Source organism: Babylonia areolata, chromosome 31 (genome assembly GCF_041734735.1).
Source record: "Babylonia areolata isolate BAREFJ2019XMU chromosome 31, ASM4173473v1, whole genome shotgun sequence".
Lineage (NCBI taxonomy): Eukaryota > Metazoa > Mollusca > Gastropoda > Neogastropoda > Buccinidae > Babylonia > Babylonia areolata.
In genome coordinates, this window is record NC_134906.1 from 8,388,806 (window position 1) to 8,410,408 (window position 21,603).

At 49.3% G+C, this 21,603-nt stretch overlaps 1 protein-coding gene across 6 annotated transcripts in view; it reads left to right on the forward strand.

Moving 5' to 3' along the window:
• LOC143276214 (spectrin alpha chain-like) overlaps positions 1-21,603 on the forward strand; it is a 130,416-nt gene that overhangs the window by 87,830 nt on the left and 20,983 nt on the right. For all 6 annotated transcript variants that reach the window (XM_076580669.1, XM_076580668.1, XM_076580672.1 and 3 more), the window contains 13 exons: positions 157-319; positions 1,476-1,560; positions 5,295-5,479; positions 7,360-7,464; positions 8,254-8,363; positions 9,420-9,518; positions 10,723-10,843; positions 13,090-13,211; positions 14,202-14,334; positions 14,994-15,092; positions 17,264-17,423; positions 19,157-19,233; positions 20,110-20,246. In XM_076580669.1, the coding sequence (XP_076436784.1) occupies positions 157-319; positions 1,476-1,560; positions 5,295-5,479; positions 7,360-7,464; positions 8,254-8,363; positions 9,420-9,518; positions 10,723-10,843; positions 13,090-13,211; positions 14,202-14,334; positions 14,994-15,092; positions 17,264-17,423; positions 19,157-19,233; positions 20,110-20,246 (1,596 nt within the window). The remainder of the gene's footprint in view (positions 1-156; positions 320-1,475; positions 1,561-5,294; positions 5,480-7,359; positions 7,465-8,253; positions 8,364-9,419; positions 9,519-10,722; positions 10,844-13,089; positions 13,212-14,201; positions 14,335-14,993; positions 15,093-17,263; positions 17,424-19,156; positions 19,234-20,109; positions 20,247-21,603) is intronic.

Consider the following 21,603-nt stretch of genomic DNA (forward strand, 5'->3'; position numbering starts at 1 on the left):
TCTCAACCCTGACCCAGTGACTTTTACATAGACCTCTCACCCCTGACCCAGTGACCATCACATCACCTCTCACCCCTGACATGGTGACCTTGATATCACTCCTCACCCCTGACCCAGTGACCACTCAGCCCAGAGGTGTGTGTGTGTGTGTGGCAGGTGGTCCCAGCTGAAGGAGGCTCTGATTGACAACCGGTCCAAGTTGGGAGAGGCACAGACTCTGCAGCAGTTCTCCCGGGATGCTGACGAGATGGAGAACTGGCTGCAGGAGAAACTGCAGATTGCCATGGATGAGACCTACAAGGACCCCTCCAACATCCAGGTGTGTGTGTGTGTGTGTGGGGGGGGGGGGGGGGGGGGGTTGGGGGTAGGGGGGGATGAGGGGGGAGGGAGGGGAGTTGTACAAGGACCCCTCCAATATCCAGGTGTGTGTAGGGGGTGGGGGTGGGGTGGGGAGTGAGGTGAGTCGTACAAGGACCCCTCCAACATGAAGGTGTGTGAAGGGGGGTGAGGGGGGGGGGAGTCGTACAAGGACCCCTCCAATATCCAGGTGTGTGTGGGGGCGGGTGGGGGGGAGTGGGGTGAGTCGTACAAGGACCCCTCCAACGTCCAGGTGTAGGGTGTGTGTGTGTGTGTGTGTAGGGGGGTGAGTCGTACAAGGACCCCTCCAACATCCAGGTGTGTGTGGGGGGTGGGGTGGAGTGAGTCCTACAAAGACTGCTATGTGGTGATGACAGTGATGTTACTATGATGATGACAGTGTTGCTGTGTGGTGATGACAATGATGTCACTCTGATGATGACAATGTTGCTGTGTGGTGATGACACTGATGTCACTCGATGATGACACTGATGTCACTCTGATGATGACAATGTTGCTGTGTGGTGATGACAATGATGTCACTGATGATGACACTGATGTCACCCTGATGATGACAATGTTGCTGTGTGGTGATGACAATGATGTCACTGATGATGACACTGATGTCACCCTGATGATGACAATGTTGCTGTGTGGTGATGACAATGATGTCACCCTGATGATGACAGTGATGTCACTGATGATGACAGTGATGTCACTCTGATGATGACATTGTTGCTGTGTGCTCTTTGATCTTTGTAGTTGCATTTCTTGTGAAGAGAGAGACAGAGAGAGAGGGGATGAAAGAGAGTGTATGTGCGCGTGGTGTGTGTGTGTGTGCGTGGTGTGTGTGTGTGTGGGGGGGGGGGGGGGGGTAGATGTACAGTGCGGTTTGGCAGACTGAAATGGAGAGGCACGTAAATTTCAATAATCTGTATATTTGTATATAGCTATTTCCATTTGGTGCCATTTAATTTATCTTTTTATTTTCTATTCATTTTATTTGTTTGTTGTTTTCTTCTTATGTTGGACATGTGCTGCTGCCAAAAAGAAAATCTCTGTACCAAAGTATAGACAATAAAGTTTGTGTATTGTATTGTGTATTGTGTATTGCTCAGAGCAAATTCCAGAAGCACCAGGCCTTTGAGGCGGAACTGGCTGCTAACGCTGACCGCTTGCAAGGGCTTCTGGGAACTGGACAGAGTGAGTGATGGATGTTTTCTTCTTTTCTTCTTTTTTCCTTTTCTCAGCTCAGCGCATTTCACACACCACGTCAATTGTTCCAAGGATACAGAAGAGAATACTGGATGTGTATATTCATATTTCAGGACATTTTTTTTTAACTCAAGACATTAATTTTGTGACAAATAGCTTCAGTCACAAAAAGTGAATCATTGAAATAGTGTTTGTTTGGAAGGTGATTATTTTTTTCTTCATTGCATTCCTTTTTTCTTATTTTTCAATAATATGAAATAGTGACACTGAGGTTATTGGTCTCTTTGGAATAGGTATCACAAATTTAGGAACTGTTTTGGTGCTTGCATTCTAAGACTGTTTGAACTGATAGCATTGAATTGATATCACTGCTTTGGATTTTGGTGTCAAAATACCTTTTGTTTTTTTTTTTTTTGTTTTTAAACCTGTACATGTGATTTTATCCTTTGCCCTGGAGATGTGTGTGCAACGGGCGCAATAGCCGAGTGGTTAAAGCGTTGGACTGTCAATCTGAGGGTCCCGGGTTCGAATCACGGTGACGGCGCCTGGTGGGTAAAGGGTGGAGATTTTTATGATCTCCCAGGTCAACATATGTGCAGACCTGCTAGTGCCTGAACCCCCTTCATGTGTATACGCAAGCAGAAAATCAAATATGCATGTTAAAGATCCTGTAATCCATGTCAGCGTTCAGTGGGTTATGGAAACAAGAACATACCCAGCATGCACACCCCCGAAAAGGGAGTATGGCTGCCTACATGGCGGGGTAAAAACGGTCATACACGTAAAAGCCCACTCGTGTGCATACGAGTGAACGCAGAAGAAGAAGAAGTTGTGTGTGAAGTGTCTCCATGTTTTTGTGGCCTTTGTTGTAGCATTACAGCTGTTTGTCATCATCCACATCATGCAGCGGATGAAAGGAAAATATTCTGTTGTCTTTGAATTGTTGGTGAAGCAGTTTATGTGTGGTGTGATCTCTACAGATCTGATAGACCCACGTCAGTGTATGTGTGGTGTGATCTCTACAGACCTGATAGACCAACATCAGTGTGTGTGTGGTGTGATCTCTACAGACCTGATAGACCCACGTCAGTGTATGTGTGGTGTGATCTCTACAGACCTGATAGACCAACGTCAGTGTATGTGTGATGTGATCTCTACAGACCTGATAGACCAAGTCAGTGTATGTGTGGTGTGATCTCTGCAAACCTGATAGATCAAAGTCAGTGTATGTGTGGTGTGATCTCTGCAGACCTGATAGACCAACGTCAGTGTGTGTGTTTTGTGATCTCTACAGACCTGATAGACCAAGTCAGTGTATGTGTGGTGTGATCTCTGCAGACCTGATAGACCAACGTCAGTGTGTGTGTGGTGTGATCTCTACAGACCTGATAGACCAGTGTCAGTGAGTGTGTGGTGTGACCTCTACAGACCTGATAGACCAAAGTCAGTGTATGTGTGGTGTGATCTCTGCAGACCTGATAGACCAAGTCAGTGTATGTGTGGTGTGATCTCTGCAGACCTGATAGACCAACGTCAGTGTGTGTGTGGTGTGATCTCTACAGACCTGATAGACTAATGTCAGTGTGTGTGTTTTGTGATCTCTGCAGACCTGATAGACTAAAGTCAGTGTATGTGTGGTGTGATCTCTGCAGACCTGATAGACCCACGTCAGTGTATGTATGGTGTGATCTCTACAGACCTGACAGACCAAAGTCAGTGTGTGTGTGGTGTGATCTCTGCAGACCTGATAGACTAAAGTCAGTGTATGTGTGGTGTGATCTCTGCAGAGCTGATAGACCCACGTCAGTGTGTGTGTGGTGTGATCTCTGCAGAGCTGATAGACCCACGTCAGTGTGTGTGTGGTGTGATCTCTGCAGACCTGATAGACCAACGTCAGTGTGTGTGTGGTGTGATCTCTACAGACCTCATAGACCCACATCAGTGTATGTATGGTGTGATCTCTACAGACCTGACAGACCAACGTCAGTGTATGTGTGGTGTGATCTCTACAGACCTGATAGACCAAAGTCAGTGTGTGTGTGGTGTGATCTCTACAGACCTCATAGACCCACATCAGTGTATGTGTGGTGTGATCTCTACAGACCTGATAGACCAACGTCAGTGTATGTGTGGTGTGATCTCTACAGACCTGATAGACCAAAGTCAGTGTATGTGTGGTGTGATCTCTGCAGACCTGATAGACCAACGTCAGTGTATGTGTGGTGTGATCTCTGCAGACCTGATAGACCAAAGTCAGTGTGTGTGTGGTGTGATCTCTGCAGACCTGATAGACCAACGTCAGTGAGTGTGTGGTGTGATCTCTACAGACCTGATAGACCCACGTCAGTGTATGTGTGGTGTGATCTCTACAGACCTGATAGACCAAAGTCAGTGTATGTGTGGTGTGATCTCTACAGACCTGATAGACCCACGTCAGTGTGTGTGTGGTGTGATCTCTACAGACCTGATAGACCAAAGTCAGTGTATGTGTGGTGTGATCTCTACAGACCTGATAGACCCACGTCAGTGTATGTGTTGTATGATCTCTTCAGATCTGATAGATCAAAGTCAGTGTATGTGTTGTATGATTTCTACAGATCTGATAGACCAACATCAGTGTATGTGTGATGTGATCTCTACAGACCTGATAGACCCACATCAGTGTATGTGTGGTGTGATCTCTACAGACCTGACAGACCCACGTCAGTGTATGTGTGGTGTGATCTCTAGAGACCTGATAGACCCACATCAGTGTATGTGTGGTGTGATCTCTACAGACCTGATAGACCAACATCAGTGTATGTGTGGTGTGATCTCTGCAGACCTGAGAGACCCACGTCAGTGTACATGTGGTGTGATCTCTACAGACCTGATAGACTAAAGTCAGTGTGTGTGTGGTGTGATCTCTACAGACCTGATAGACTAAAGTCAGTGTATGTGTGGTGTGATCTCTACAGATCTGATAGACCAATGTCAGTGTATGTTTGGTGTGATCTCTATAGACCTGATAGACCAGTGTCAGTGTATGTGTGGTGTGATCTCTACAGACCTGATAGACCAACGTCAGTGTATGTGTTGTGTGATCTCTACAGATCTGATAGACCCACATCAGTGTATGTGTTGTGTGTTCTCTACAGACCTGATAGACCAACGTCAGTGTATGTGTTGTGTGATCTCTACAGATCTGATAGACCCACATCAGTGTATGTGTGGTGTAATCTCTACAGACCTCATAGACCCACATCAGTGTATGTATGGTGTGATCTCTGCAGACCTGATAGACTAATGTCAGTGTGTGTGTTTTGTGATCTCTGTAGACCTGATAGACCCGCGTCAGTGTATGTGTTGTGTGATCTCTACAGACCTGATAGACCAACGTCAGTGTATGTGTGGTGTGATCTCTACAGACCTGATAGACCCACGTCAGTGTATGTGTGGTGTGATCTCTACAGACCTGATAGACTAATGTCAGTGTATGTGTGGTGTGATCTCTGCAGACCTGATAGACCAAAGTCAGTGTGTGTGTGGTGTGATCTCTGCAGACCTGATAGACCAACATCAGTGTATGTGTGGTGTGATCTCTGCAGACCTGATAGACCAACATCAGTGTGTGTGTGGTGTGATCTCTACAGACCTGATAGACCAAAGTCAGTGTGTGTGTGGTGTGATCTCTGCAGACCTGATAGACCAACATCAGTGTATGTGTGGTGTGATCTCTACAGACCTGATAGACCGGCGTCAGTGCGCGGGGTCTGAGGACGCGGTACAAGCACGGTTGGAGTCTCTGGCGTCGCAGTGGGAGGACCTGGTGGCCAAGTCGACGGAGAAGAGCGACAAGCTGAAGGAGGCTTCCAGACAGCAGACGTACAACGCCGGTGTCAAGGACCTGGAGTTCTGGCTGGGGGAGGTCAGTTGTTTTTCCATGTATTTGTTTTGTTAACTCTCTCCATACGAACGGCGAAAGAGACGACGTTAACAGCGTTTCACCCCAGTTACCATCATCAAAATATTGCAAGCGGAAGGCTCTTATACTGAAGAGGTGAATGTTGACAAAGAATACCACAATTCTGACGACGGAAGCTAAAGGTTGGGTCATTCAGACACCCACTGGACATCCGAGGGGTCTGTGTAGAGGAGAAGAGAGGACTGGCCGTACTGAGTGAGTTAAGGAAACTTATATAGCGCCTGTCCTCGTTTGGAGACCAGGCTTTAACACAGAGTCATTGATTTGATGCTGATACTAAAAAGCGCATTTCTTTGGTAGAAGACCAAGCTCTAAATGCTTTACAAACACAGGGTCATTTGCACAACAGGCTGCCTACCTGGGTAGAGCCGACTGACGGTTGCCATTGGGTGCTCGTCAGTCGTTTCCTGTGTCATTCAATCAGATTTCAGGCACACACACATACACCCTCAGACGGATAGACGTGTAACATTTTATGTGTATAACCGTTTTGTTTATGAACCCAGCCATACTCTGTTTTCGGGGGTGTGCATGTTGGGTATGTTCTTGTTTTCATAACCCACTGAATGCTGACATGGATTACAGGATCTTTTACATGCATATTTGATCTTCTGCGTGCATATGCACACAAAGAGGGTTCAGGCACCAGCAGGTCTCCACAAATGTTGACCTGGGAGATCAGAAAAATCTCCACCATTAGCCACCAGGTGCCATTACTGATGCTCAAACCCAGGACCCACACATTGAAAGTCCAGTGCTTTAATAACTCAGCTATCAGCTCTGGCTGGTGGGAGGTCTGTGAGGGGGTAATCATGAACCTGGGGGTCAGTGAGGGGGTAATCATGGACCTGGCTGTGGGGAGGTCAGTGAGGGGGTAATCATGGACCTGGGTGGGGGGCGTCAGAGGGTAATCATGGACCTGGGTAGGGGTGTTAGTGAGGGGGTAATCATGGACCGGGTGGAGGGGGGTGTCTGTGGGGGGGATCATGGACCTGGGGGTCAGTGAGGGGGTAATCATGGACCTGGGTGGGGGAGGTCAGTGAGGGGGATAATCATGGACTGGGGTGTGGGGTGTGGTGGGGGTGGTGGTGGTGGGGGATTGAGGGGGGTAATCATGGACCTGGCTGGGGGAGGGGGTGTCAGTGAGGGGGGGGGGGGGCAGGTAATCTTGGACTGGGGGTGGGTGGGTGGGGGATCATCACTGAGGGGGTAAATCATGGACCGGGGTGGGGTCATTTTGGGGGTAATCATGGACCGGGGTGGGTGGTCACTGAGGGGGTAATCATGGACCGGGGGTGGGGGGTCACTGAGGGGGTAATCATGGACCGTGGGTGGGGGGTCACTGAGAGGGTAAATCATGGACCGGGGTGGGGGGTGGGGTCACTGAGCGGGTAATCATGGACCGGGGGTGTGGGGTCACTGAAGGAGTAATCATGGACCGGGGCGAGGGGATGGGGTGGGCGGCAGGGGGGTATCAGTGAGGTTGGTATTCATGGCTCTGGCTGGGGAGGGAGGTTGGGGGTCATGAGGGGGGGTAATCATGGACCTGGCTGGGGTGGTGGTGGTGGGCAGGTGTCAGTGAGGGTGGTATTCATGGCTGAGGCTGGGGGGCTGAGGGGAGTATGGGGGGTGTGTAGTGAGAGGGGCTAATCATGGACCTGGTGGGGGGGGGGGTGAGGGGGTTTTCAGTGAGGGGGGTAATCATGGACCTTGCTTGGGGGGGGGGGGGGGGAGGTCAGCAGGGGGTTAATGCTGTACACAGGACACAGGTAAGGACCTTGCCTTTGTCAGTGATGTGTAATGTGGTGATGTGTTGTGTACAGGTAGAACAGATGCTGTGCACAGAAGACACAGGCAAAGACCTGGCCTCTGTCACCAACCTGCTGAAGAAACATCAGCTGATGGAGGCTGACATCACTGCTCATGATGTGAGTGTGTGTGTGTGTGTGTGTGTGTGTGTGTGTGTGTGTGTGCGTGAGTGCGTGTGTGTGTGTGTGTGTGTGTGTGTGTGTGTGTGTGTGTGTGTGTGTGTGTGTGTGTGTGCGTGTGTGCGTGCATGTGCACATGATGTGTGAGTTGGTGTTTCTAGGCAACTGTGCTCATAATAATGGTGATGATGATGATGATGATGGTATTGATGATATTATTGATGATGATGATGATGTGTATTGATGTGGTGGTGGTGGTGGTGTGTCCATCGAGATCGATGATGACCATCGTTGTCATCCAGCTGGGGGATGGGGGGAGGGTGGTGGTGGGGTGGGGGGGGAGGATGCTCATGAATCTATCTGTGAATGCGCAGATAGCTGGATAGTCCAATCTGCGCACGAAATGTTCGCTTATAGTTGGGGCAGACAAAGACAGGCATACCATTGTCAGGGAGCTTGTTTGCCCGTGACTTTCTTTCATCATGATGATGATGATGTGTATTGATGTATACATTGATGTACACAGTGATGTATATATGCCTGGCCCAGGACCGCATCAAAGACCTCAACAACCAGGCGGACCAATTTGTTATGATTTATTGATATACATTGATGTGTATTGATGTACACATTGATGTACACATTGATGTATGTATATATGCCTGGCCCAGGACCGCATCAAAGACCTCAACAGTCAGGCGGACCAGTTTGTTATGATTTATTGATATACATTGATGTGTATTGATGTATACATTGATGTACACAGTGATGTATATATGCCTGGCCCAGGACCGCATCAAAGACCTCAACAACCAGGCGGACCAGTTTGTGGAGGCCCAGGTGTGGGAGGCCGAGTCCATCAATGAAAGGAAGAGGACCATTAACGAGCGATACGAAAAGTCAGTCCTCACCTTTGTGTGTGTGTGGGTGGGTGGGGGAGGGGGTGGTGGGGTAAGAGGGGGTTGGGGGGTGGGGGGGGAGCAGTGTGTGACTGTGTGTGTGGGTTAGTGTGTGTGTGTGACTGTGTGTGTGTGTGTGTTTGAGTGTGTGTGTGACTGTGTGTGTTTGAGTGTGTGTGTGTGGGGTGTGTTTGAGTGTGTGTGTGTGGGGGGGGTGTGTGTGTGTGTGTGTGTGACTGTGTGTGTGTGTGTGTGTGTGTGTGTGTGACTCTGTGTGTGTGTGTGTGTGTGTGTGTGTGTGACAGTGTGTGTGTGTGAGTGTCTGTGTGTGTGTGTGTGTGTGACAGTGTGTGTGTGTGAGTGTGTGTGTGTGACATTGTGTGTGTGTGAGTGTCTGTGTGTGTGTGTGTGTGTGTGTGTGTGTGTGTGTGTGATTCTGTGTGTGTGTGTGTGTGTGTGTGACAGTGTGTGTGTGTGTGTGTTTGTGTGTGTGACAGTGTGTGAGTGTGTGTGTGTGTGTGTGTCTGCGTATGTGTCTGTGTGTGTGTGTGTGTGTTGCATGTTGGCCATATAAAGTCTGTACATGTGGGCTATGTTTAGCGTGCCCTCTTGTAGCCGTACTGGGGTGTGCATGCTGGTGGGTTCTTGTTTCCATGCTGTGTGTTTCACACCTGTAAGGTGTTTCTATGCTGTGTGTTTCACACTTGTAAAGGAAGTGTTTTCGAATGACTGACGACATGATGTGTAACTGATTACATGATGTGTAACTGATGACATGATGTGTAATTGACAATATGATGTGTGTCTGACAACATGATTGACTGATGACATGATGTGTGACTGACAGCATGATCTGTAACTGATGACGTGATGTGTGACTCACAACATGATTTGGTACTGACGACATGATGTGTAACTGACGACATGACATGTGACTGATGACATGCGTAATTGATGACATGATGTGTTATTGACGACATGACATGTGACTGATGACATGATGTGTTATTGACGACATGATGTGTAATTGATGACATGATGTGTAATTGTTGACAGGATCAAGGAGCTGTCCATTCACCGACGTAACCGTCTGAACGAAGCCAACACCATGTACCAGTTCCTCCGAGATATCGATGACGAGGAGGCTTGGATCAAGTGAGTCATGTCGTCTGTGACATCTTGTGGTCTGTCTGACTGGTGTCTGACTGGTGGTGTCATATGGTCTGTATGACTGGTGTCATATGGTCTGTCTGACTGACGTCATGTGGTCTGACTGGTGTCATATGGTCTGTCTGACTGATGTCATGTGGTCTGCCTGACTGGTGTCATATGCTCTGTCTGACTGGTCTGTCTGACTGATGTCATGTGGTCTGTCTGACTGATGTCATATGCTCTGTCTGACTGGTCTGTCTGTCTGACTGACGTCATGTGGTCTGTCTGACTGATGTCATGTGGTTTGTCTGACTGGTGTCATATGCTCTGTCTGACTGGTCTGTCTGACTGATGTCATGTGGTCTGTCTGACTGATGTCATATGCTCTGTCTGACTGGTCTGTCTGACTGACTGACGTCATGTGGTCTGTCTGACTGGTCTGTCTGTCTGATGTCATGTAGTCTATCAGACTGACATCATGTGGTCTATCAGACTGACATCATGTGGTCTATCAGATTGACTTTATGTGGTCTGTCTGGCTGACTGATGTCATGTGGTCTGTCTGACTGACATTATGTGGTCTATCAGACTGACATCATATAGTCTATCAGACTGACATCATGTGGTCTATCAGACTGACTTTATGTGGTCTGTCTGGCTGACTGATGTCATGTGGTCTGTCTGTCTGATGTCATGTGGTCTGTCTGTCTGACTGACATCATGTGGTCTGTCTGACTGATGTCATGTGGTCTGTCTGACTGACTGATGTCATGTGGTCTGTCTGACTCACTGACATCATGTGGTCTGTTTGACTGACTGACGTCATGTGGTCTGACTGACTCACTGACATCATATGGTCTGACTCACTGACATCATGTGGTCTGTCTGACTGACTGACGTCATGTGGTCTGTCTGACTGACTGATGTCATGTGGTCTGTCTGACTGACTGATGTCATGTGGTCTGTCTGACTCACTGACGCCATGTGGTCTGTCTGACTGACTGATGTTATGTCGTCTGTCTGACTGACTGACGCCATGTGGTCTGTCTGACTGACTGATGTTATGTCGTCTGTCTGTCTGACTGACTATATCATGAGGTCTGACTGACATTATTATTATTGTCATTAGTAGTAGTAGTAGAAGTAGAAGTAGTAGTAGTAGTAGTAGTGGTAGTAAAAGGATGATTGTCAAGGGCACCGTGTGCAGGGAGAAGAAGCTGCTGGTTGGGTCAGATGACTATGGCCGTGACCTGACAGGTGTGCAGAACCTGCGGAAGAAGCACAAACGTCTAGAGGCCGAGATTGACAACCACCAGCCCTCCATCCAGGTGAGAAGGGTGGGGGTGGGGGGGATTGCGGGGTGGGGGGGGAGTGTTGGGGGGGTGGGGGGGGGGGCCCTCAGGCAAGGGGGTTGGGTGGAGGGGCATGAGATAGAAGGAAGGACCACCGTCAGTTTTATTGTCTGTCGTTATTCACTTTATCTGTGGGATGTCAATCTTGTCTGTGTTCGTTGTCTGTTATTATTCACTTTGTCTGTGGGATGTCAGTCTTGTCTGTGTTCATTGTCTGTTATTATTCACTTTATCAGTGGGATGTCAGTCTTGTCTGTGTTCATTGTCTGTTATTATTCACGTTGTCTGTGGGGTGTCAGTCTTGTCTGTGTTCATTGTCTGTTATTATTCACTTTATCTGTCGGATGTCAGTCTTGTCTGTGTTCGTTGTCTGTTATTATTCACTTTATCAGTGGGATGTCAGTCTTGTCTGTGTTCATTGTCTGTGTTCATTGTCTGTTATTATTCACTTTATCTGTGGGATGTCAATCTTGTCTGTGTTCGTTGTCTGTTATTATTCACTTTGCCTGTCGGATGTCAGTATTGTCTGTGTTCGTTGTCTGTTATTATTCACTTTATCTGTCGGATGTCAGTCTTGTCTGTGTTCATTGTCTGTGTTCATTGTCTGTTATTATTCACTTTATCTGTGGGATGTCAATCTTGTCTGTGTTCGTTGTCTGTTATTATTCACTTTGCCTGTCGGATGTCAATCTTGTCTGTGTTCATTGTCTGTTATTATTCACTTTGCCTGTCGGATGTCAATCTTGTCTGTGTTCGTTGTCTGTTATTATTCACTTTGCCTGTAGGATGTCAATCTTGTCTGTGTTCGTTGTCTGTTATTATTCACTTTGCCTGTCGGATGTCAATCTTGTCTGTGTTCGTTGTCTGTTATTATTCACTTTGCCTGTAGGATATCAATCTTGTCTGTGTTCATTGTCTGTCATTCATGTGACCACAGTGGTGCAACACAAGATAGTCCCGGAATATGGGAATGAACCTGTTACCAGGTTATGAGGTTCTGAGGCCATGAATCTCTCCTCTCTCAGTGCCAGGATGTGAGTGATCTATTGCTGTTTGTGGGTGTGTGAAGAAAACTCCATCCAGCTTCACGCACACGTCAAGTATGCCCACTGTCCAGTCAAAACCTTTGCTGCGCACTCATCACACATGCAGTGCACAGCAAAGTCAAAGAAGAGAAACAAAGTATTGTACCTGACAACTGGTAGACCACTTCTACTGCCTGCACCAAAGTTTTAGCTATTACCCACGCAGCTTTTGGGTTGCGACACAGAACCAGGTAACAGCTACACACAGAACCAGGTGACAGTGACACACAGACTGACGACAGAACCAGGTGACGTTGACACACAGACTGACGACAGAACCAGATTACAGTGATACACAGACAGAACCAGGTGACAGTGACACACAGACTGACAACAGAACCAGGTAACAGTGACACAGACTGACGACAGAACCAGATTACAGTGATACACAGACAGAACGAGGTGACAGTGACACACAGACTGACAACAGAACCAGGTGACAGTGACACAGACTGACGACAGAACCAGGTGACAGTGACACACAGACTGACGACAGAACCAGGTGACAGTGACACACAGACTGACGACAGAACCAGGTGACAGTGACACAGACTGACGACAGAACCAGGTTACAGTGATACACAGACAGAACCAGGTGACAGTGACACACAGACTGACGACAGAACCAGGTAACATTAACACAGACTGACGACAGAACCAGGTGACGGTGACACACAGACTAACGACAGAACCAGGTGACGGTGACACACAGACTGACGATATAACCAGGTGACAGTGACACACAGACAGAGCCAGGTGACAGTGATACATACAACACCGAACCAGGTGACAGTGACACACAGACTGACGACAGAACCAGGTGACAGTGACACACAGACTGATGACAGAACCAGGTGACAGTGATATACAAACAGAACCAGGTGACAGTGACACACAGACTGATGACAGAACCAGGTGACAGTGACACAGAGACAGAGCCAGGTGACAGTGACACACAGACTGACGATAGAACCAGGTGACAGTGACACAGAGACAGAACCAGGTGACAGTGACACACAGACAGAGCCAGGTAACAGTGACACACAGACAGAACCAGGTGACAGTGACACACAGACTGACGACAGAACCAGGTGACATTGACACACAGACTGATGGCAGAAGGACGGGTGTGGGCAGGCGGTGCATGAGACAGGGGCGTCGCTGATGGCGGAGTCAGAGGTGGGAGCATCAGACATCAGCAGTCGTCTGGACCAGCTGACTCACAGCTGGCAGGAACTGAAGGACATGGCTGCCAACAGGTGGGGGTCTGCCTGACCTTTCTCCTGTCTGACCTCTATCTTCCTGTCTGACCTCTCTCCTCCTGCCTGACCTCTCTCATGTCTGACCTCTCTCCTCCTGTCTGACCTCTCTCCTGCCTGACCAATCACCTGTCTGACCTTTCTCCTGTCTGACCTCTCCTGTTGGCTAATCTCTGCCCTGTCTGACCTCTCTCCTCCTGCCTGACCTCTCTCCTCCTGCCTGACCTCTCTCCTCCTGCCTGACCTCTCTCCTGTCTGACCTCTTTCCTCCTGTCTGACCTCTCTCCTGCCTGACCTCTCTCCTGTCTGACCTCTGTCCTGCCTGACCTCTCTCCTCCTGCATGACATCTCTCCTGCCTGACCTCTCTCCTGCCTGGCCTCTCTCCTCCTGCTTGACATCTCTCCGGTCTGACCTCTCTCCTCCTTCCTAACCTCTCTCCGGTCTGATCTCTCTCCTCCTTCCTAACCTCTCTCCTGTCTGACCTCTCTACTCCTTCCTAACCTCTCTCCTGTCTGACCTATCTCCTGTCTGACCTCTCTCCTCCTTCCTAACCTCTCTCCTGTCTGACCTATCTCCTTTCTGACATCTCCTCCTGTCTGACCTCTCTACTCCTTCCTAACCTCTCTCCTGTCTGACCTATCTCCTGTCTGACCTCTCTCCTCCTTCCTAACCTCTCTCCTGTCTGACCTATCTCCTTTCTGACATCTCCTGTCTGACCTCTCTCCTCCTTCCTAACCTCTCTCCTGCCTGACCTCTCTCCTGTCTGACCTCTCTCCTCCTTCCTAACCTCTCTCCTGTCTGACCTATCTCCTTTCTGACATCTCCTCCTGTCTGACCTCTCTCCTGCCAAACCTCTCTCCTCCTGGCTGACTCCTATTCTCTTGTCTCTCCTCTTCTCCTATCTGACCTCTCCTCTTCTCCTGTCTGACCTGTGTGTGTGTGTGCGTGTGTGTGTGTGTGTGTGTGTGTGTGTGTGTGTGTGTGTGCAGGGGTCAGAAGCTGGAGCAGTCCTACATGTTCCAACAGTTCAGTGCCAATGTGGAGGAGGAAGAGTCCTGGATCTCGGAGAAACAGCATCTCCTCTCTGCTGGAGACTTCGGAGACACCATGGCCGCTGTGCAGGTTGGTAGGAGGTGTGAGGTGGGCAGGGTTATTGGTGGCCTTGTATGTAGGTAACTGACGTGTGGGGTGGTTGGGGCTATTGGTGACCTTGTATGTAGGTAACTGACATGTTGGCAGGGCTATTGGTGACCTTGTAGTTAGGTAACTGATGTGTGGGCAGGGGTATTTGTGGCCTTGCAGGTAGGTAACTGACATGTGGGTTGGGCTATTGGTGACCTTGTAGGTAGGTAACTGATGTGTGCACATGGCTATTGGTGGCCTTGTAGGTAGGTAACTGACATGTGGGCAGGGCTATTGGTGACCTAGTAGGTAGGTAACTGACATGTGGGCAGGGCTGTTAATGGCCTTGCAGGTAGGTAACTGACGTGTGGGTTGGTTGGGGCTATTGGTGACCTTGTAGCTAGTTAACTGATGTGACGTCTAATGTTGACAATGGCTGTGGTGGTGTGTTAGGTGTTGACAATGGCTGTGGTGGTGTGTGTCAGATGTTGATAATGGCTGTGGTATGTGTCAGATGTTGATAATGTCTGTGGTATGTGTCAGATGTTGACAATGGCTGTGGTGTGTGTCAGATGTTGATAATGGCTGTGGTATGTGTCAGATGTTGATAATGGCTGTGGTATGTGACAGATGTTGATAATGGCTGTGGTGTGTGTCAGGGTCTGCTGAAGAAACATGAGGCCTTTGAGACAGACTTCCAGGTGCACCGTGACCGCTGCACAGAGATCAAGAAGGAGGGACAGCGTTTGATTGACGAGGTCAGGCCACACCTCTGAACCTCTGCTGCTCTCCCCTTGTCTGCTGCTCTCCCCTTCTCTGCTGCTCTCCCCTTCTCTGCTGCTGCTTTCCCCTTTCTCTGCTGCTCTCCCCTTTCTCTGCTGCTCTCCCCTTTCTCTGCTGCTGCTTTCCCCTTTCTCTGCTGCTCTCCCCTTTCTCTGCTGTTGCTCTCCCCTTTCTCTGCTGCTCTCCCCTTCTCTGCTGCTCTCCCCTTTCTCTGCTGCTCTCCCCTTTCTCTGCTGCTCTCCCCTTTCTCTGCTGCTCTCCCCCTTTCTCTGCTGCTCTCCCCTTTCTCTGCTGCTCTCCCCTTTCTCTGCTGCTCTCCCCTTGTCTGCTACTCTCCCCTTTCTCTGCTACTCTCCCCTTTCTCTACTGCTTCCCCCTTCTCTGCTACTGTCCCCCTTCTCTGCTGCTCTCCCCCTTTCTCTGCTGCCCTCCCCTGTATGCTGCTTTCCCCTTCTCTGCTGCTCTCCCCCTTTCTCTGCTGCTCTCCCCCTTTCTCTGCTGCTCTCCCCGTTCTCCCCCTTCTCTGCTGCTGTCCCTTGTATGTTGCTCTCCTTTGTCTACACATTGGGAGGAGAGTAGGTGGGGAGGGATTTTCTTGTTCTGTCAGTTATTACCTGTGGGTGTGGGGGCATTGTGTCTTGTTCTGTCAGTTATTACCTGCGGGGTGTGGGGAGGGGGTGTCTGGTTCTGTCAGTTATTACCTGCGGGGTGTGGGGAGGGGGTGTCTGGTTCTATCAGTTACCTGGGGGCATTGTGTCTTGTTCTGTCAGTTATTACCTGCGGGGTGTGGGGAGGGGGTGTCTGGTTCTGTCAGTTATTACCTGTGGGTGTGGGGGCATTGTGTCTTGTTCTGTCAGTTATAACCTGCGGGGTGTGGGGAGGGATTGTCTTGTTCTGTCAGTTATTACCTGTGGGTGTGGGGGCATTGTGTCTTGTTCTGTCAGTTATTACCTGTGGGTGTGGGGGCATTGTGTCTTGTTCTGTCAGTTATTACCTGTGGGTGTGGGGGCATTGTGTCTTGTTCTGTCAGTTATTACCTGCGGGGTGTGGGGAGGGGGTGTCTGGTTCTGTCAGTTATTACCTGTGGGTGTGGGGGCATTGTGTCTTGTTCTGTCAGTTATTACCTGTGGGTGTGGGGGCATTGTGTCTTGTTCTGTCAGTTATTACCTGCGGGTGTGGGGGCATTGTGTCTGGTTCTGTCAGTTATTACCTGTGGGTGTGGGGGCATTGTGTCTTGTTCTGTCAGTTATTACCTGCGGGGTGTGGGGAGGGGGTGTCTGGTTCTGTCAGTTATTACCTGTGGGTGTGGGGGCATTGTGTCTTGTTCTGTCAGTTATAACCTGCGGGGGTGGGGAGGGATTGTCTTGTTCTGTCAGTTATTACCTGTGGGTGTGGGGGCATTGTGTCTTGTTCTGTCAGTTATTACCTGCGGGGTGTGGGGAGGGGGTGTCTGGTTCTGTCAGTTATTACCTGTGGGTGTGGGGGCATTGTGTCTTGTTCTGTCAGTTATTACCTGTGGGTGTGGGGGCATTGTGTCTTGTTCTGTCAGTTATTACCTGTGGGTGTGGGGGCATTGTGTCTTGTTCTGTCAGTTATTACCTGTGGGTGTGGGGGCATTGTGTCTTGTTCTGTCAGTTATTACCTGCGGGTGTGGGGGCATTGTGTCTGGTTCTGTCAGTTATTACCTGTGGGTGTGGGGGCATTGTGTCTTGTTCTGTCAGTTATTACCTGTGGGTGTGGGGGCATTGTGTCTTGTTCTGTCAGTTATTACCTGCGGGGTGTGGGGAGGGGGTGTCTGGTTCTGTCAGTTATTACCTGTGGGTGTGGGGGCATTGTGTCTTGTTCTGTCAGTTATTACCTGCGGGGTGTGGGGAGGGGGTGTCTGGTTCTGTCAGTTATTACCTGTGGGTGTGGGGGAGGGGGTGTCTTGTTCTGTCAGTTATTACCTGCGGGGTGTGGGGAGGGAGTATCTCCTTCTGTTATTTTGTTATTGTATGAATCAGGGAGTTGTTAATGACTTTTATTGACAATGATTTGTCTGTACTATGACATTCACGATTGTATGCAATACACGCATATACTGGTCAGGGTAACGATACTGATCGATGACCTTGCAAGGTAAACCCACTGACCCATGACCTTTCAGGGTAACCACAATGCATCCAGCATCCAGGAACGGCTGAGTGGTCTGGAGGAGCGGCTTGGGGGGCTGGAGGGTGCCGCCCGGCTCAGACAAGGGGGACTGCTGGACAACTCGGCCTTCCTGCAGTTCCTGTGGAAAACTGACGTCGTCGACAGCTGGATTGGTCAGTGCTGGTGATGGTGATGGTGGTGGTGGTGGTGGTGATGGTGGTGTTGTGATGGTGATGATGATGATGGTGATGGTGATGGTGGTGATGGTGGTGGTGGTGGTGGTGATGGTGGTGTTGTGATGGTGATGATGATGATGGTGATGGTGATGGTGGTGGTGGTGATGATGGTGGTGGTGGTGGTAATGACGGTGATGATGATGGTGATGGTGGTGGTGGTAATGACGGTGATGATGATGGTGGTGGTGGTGGTGGTAGTGATGGTGATGATGATGGTGGTGGTGGTGGTGATGATGATGGTGGTGGTGGTGGTGGTGGTGGTGATGATGGTGATGGTGGTGGTGGTGGTGGTGGTGGTAGTGATGGTGGTGATGGTGGTGTTGTGATGGTGATGATTCTTGTTGAGATATCGCTTCGAACATGCATCAAGGCGCAGTCACCATTTGCAAGGAAGTGAACATAATTTGCATAACTGGCTGGATTTTTGATGACACAGCTACCCCTAAAGCATGGATATACCTGTGCTTGGAAGTGAAAGGCTTAATATGCCACAGGGTCACTGTAAGAACCACAGGGTCACTGTAAGAACCACAGGGTCACTGTAAGAACCACAGGGTCAGGGTCATTGTAAGCACCACACGGTCATTGTAAGAACCACAGGGTCACTGTAAGCACCACAGGGTCACTGTAAGCACAGGGTCACTGTAAGCACCACAGGGTCACTGTAAGCACCACAGGGTCACTGTAAGCACAGGGTCACTGTAAGCACCACAGGGTCACTGTAAGCACCACAGGGTCACTGTAAGAACCACAGGGTCACTGTAAGCACCACATGGTCACTGTAAGAACGACATGGTCACTGTAAGCACAGGGTCACTGTAAGCACCACAGGGTCACTGTAAGCACCACAGGGTCACTGTAAGCACCACAGGGTCCACAGGGTCACTGTAAGAACCACATGGTCATTGTAAGAACCACAGGGTCATTGTAAGCACCACAGGGTCACTTTAAACACAGGGTCACTGTAAGCACCACAGGGTCACTGTAAGCACCACAGGGTCACTGTAAGCACCACAGGGTCATTGTAAGAACCACAGGGTCATTGTAAGAACCACATGGTCATTGTAAGAACCACATGGTGACTGTAAGCACAGGGTGACTGTAAGCACCACAGGGTGACTGTAAGCACAGGGTGACTGTAAGCACCACAGGGTCACTGTAAGCACCACAGGGTCACTGTAAGAACCACAGGGTCACTGTAAGCACCACAGGGTCACTGTAAGCACAGGGTCACTGTAAGCACCACAGGGTCACTGTAAGAACCACAGGGTCATTGTAAACATCACAGGGTCACTGTAAGAACCACAGGGTCATTGTAAGCACCACAGGGTCACTGTAAGCACCACAGGGTCACTGTAAGCACAGGGTCACTGTAAGCACCACAGGGTCATTGTAAGCACCACAGGGTCACTGTAACCACAGGGTCACTGTAAGCACCACAGGGTCACTGTAAGCACCACAGGGTCATTGTAAGCACCACAGGGTCACTGTAAGCACCACAGGGTCACTGTAAGCACCACAGGGTCACTGTAAGAACCACAGGGTCACTGTAAGAATGCAAAATTAAAAGTCATTGTGGGGGTGAAATTTCCTTTTGTACTGACTGGTTGTAGATGATTCATTGATAACTTATTGATGATTTCTGATGTTGATGATGTGTTGATTTCCAGCGGATAAGGAAACCCAAGTGAGATCAGAGGACTTTGGGCGTGACTTGTCCTCTGTGCAAACCCTTCTGACGAAACAGGTGAGTTTCAGTTTCAGTTTCAGTAGCTCAAGGAGGCGTCACTGCATTCGGACAAATCCGTATACACTACACCACATCTGCCAAGCAGATGCCTGACCAGCAGCGTAACCCAACGCGCTTAGTCAGGCCTTGAGAAAAAAAAAGAGAAAAAAAAAGGGGGTGAATAAATAATAGATAAATACATAACCCCCCCCCCCCCCCCCCTACTACCACTACTAATAATATGTATATGGCGCAAAAACTTGATGAAGTCAACTATAAGCGTACATAAATAAATAAATAATAATTATAATTAAAAAAAAAAGTAATAATAATAATTAAAAAAAAAGAAAAAAAAGACAACAATGATGATAAATAAGCAGATAAATGTAAAACATGGAGACACACATTCACACATACACCCACATATGCATAACAGATATGCACCAAAGTTGCAGTTTCACAGATATGAAAGCACAGTCAAATACACATAAACATACATGAGCTCCAACACACACACACACACACACACACACACACACACACACATCCCAAACAGGTGAGGTTTTCTCTGTGCAAACCCTTCTGACCAAACAGGTGAGGTGGACAGACACTCACTCAACACTCACACATCAACACTCATACACACCAACACTCACATATTCACACACATTAACACACACTCACACCACATCAACACACACATACACACATCACACACACACACACACACACATCACATCACATCACATCACAACACAACACAACACAACACAACACAACACAACACAACACAACACACACACACACACACACACACACACACACACACACACACACACACACACACACACAGATACCTACAGACTGTGACAGTGTGTGCTTACTGTGTGGCAGGAAACGTTTGACGCGGGGCTGCAGGCGTTTGAGAAGGAGGGGATCCAAACCATCACCTCCCTCAGGGACCAGCTGCTGGCAGCCCGCCACGCCCAGACCACTGTCATTGAGCGCCGCTACAACGACGTCATCGCCAGGTGGGAACACAGCCACACACATCACAGGGATTTAGTCTGATAGATCATCGCCAGGTGGCCACGTATAGTCTGATATATCATCACCAGGTGGCCAGGTATAGTCTGATAGATCATCACCAGGTGGCCATGTATAGTCTGATAGATCATCACCAGGTGGCCTTGTGTAGTCTGATGGATCATCGCCAGGTGGCCAGGTATAGTCTGATAGATCATCAGGTGGCCAGGTATAGTCTGATAGATCATCGCCAGGTGGCCAGGTATAGTCTGATAGATCATCACCAGGTTGGCCAGGTATGGTCTGATAGATCATCGCCAGGTGGCCAGTGATTGATAGATCATCACCAGGTGGCCATGTATAGTCTGATAGATCACCAGGTGGCCAGGTATAGCCTGATAGATCATCACCAGGTGGCCAGGTATAGTCTGATAGATCATCGCCAGGTGGCCAGTGATTGATAGATCATCACCAGGTGGCCTTGTGTAGTCTGATGGATCATCACCAGGTGGCCAGGTATAGTCTGATAGATCATCGCCAGGTGGCCAGGTATAGTCTGATAGATCATCCCCAGGTGGCCAGGTATAGTCTGACAGATCATCATCAGGTGGCCAGGTGGATCATCACCAGGTGGCCAGGTGTAGTCTGATAGATCATCAAGTGGCCAGGTATAGTCTGATATATCATTGCCAGGTGGCCAGGTATAGTCTGATAGATCATCACCAGGTGGCCAGGTATAGTCTGATAGATCACCAGGTGGCCAGTGATTGATAGATCACCACCAGCTGGCCAGTGATTGACAGATCATCACCAGGTGGCCAGTGATTGATAGATCATCACCAGGTGGCCAGGTGTAGTCTGGTAGATCATCACCAGGTGGCCAGGTATAGTCTGATAGATCATCGCCAGGTGACCAGGTATAGTCTGATAGATCATCGCCAGGTGGCCAGTGACTGTCAGTGTGTCCCCCTTCCCTAACTGTCAGTGTGTGTCCCCCCCTAACTGTCAGTGTGTGTCCCCCCCCTAACTGTCAGTGTGTGCCCCCTCCCCTAACTGTCAGTGTGTGTCCTCCCTAACTGTCACTGTGTGTCCCCCCCTAACTGTCAGTGTGTGTCCCCCTCCCCTAACTGTCAGTGTGTGTCCCCTCCTAACTGTCAGTGTGTCCCCCCTAACTGTCAGTGTGTGTCCCCCCCTAACTGTCAGTGTGTGTCCCCCTTCCCAAACTGTCAGTGTGTGTCCCCCTCCCCTAACTGTCAGTGTGTCCCCCTCCCTAACTGTCAGTGTGTGTCCCCCCCACCCCAACTGTCAGTGTGTGTCCCCCCCTAACTGTCAGTGTGTGTCCCCTCCTAACTGTCAGTGTGT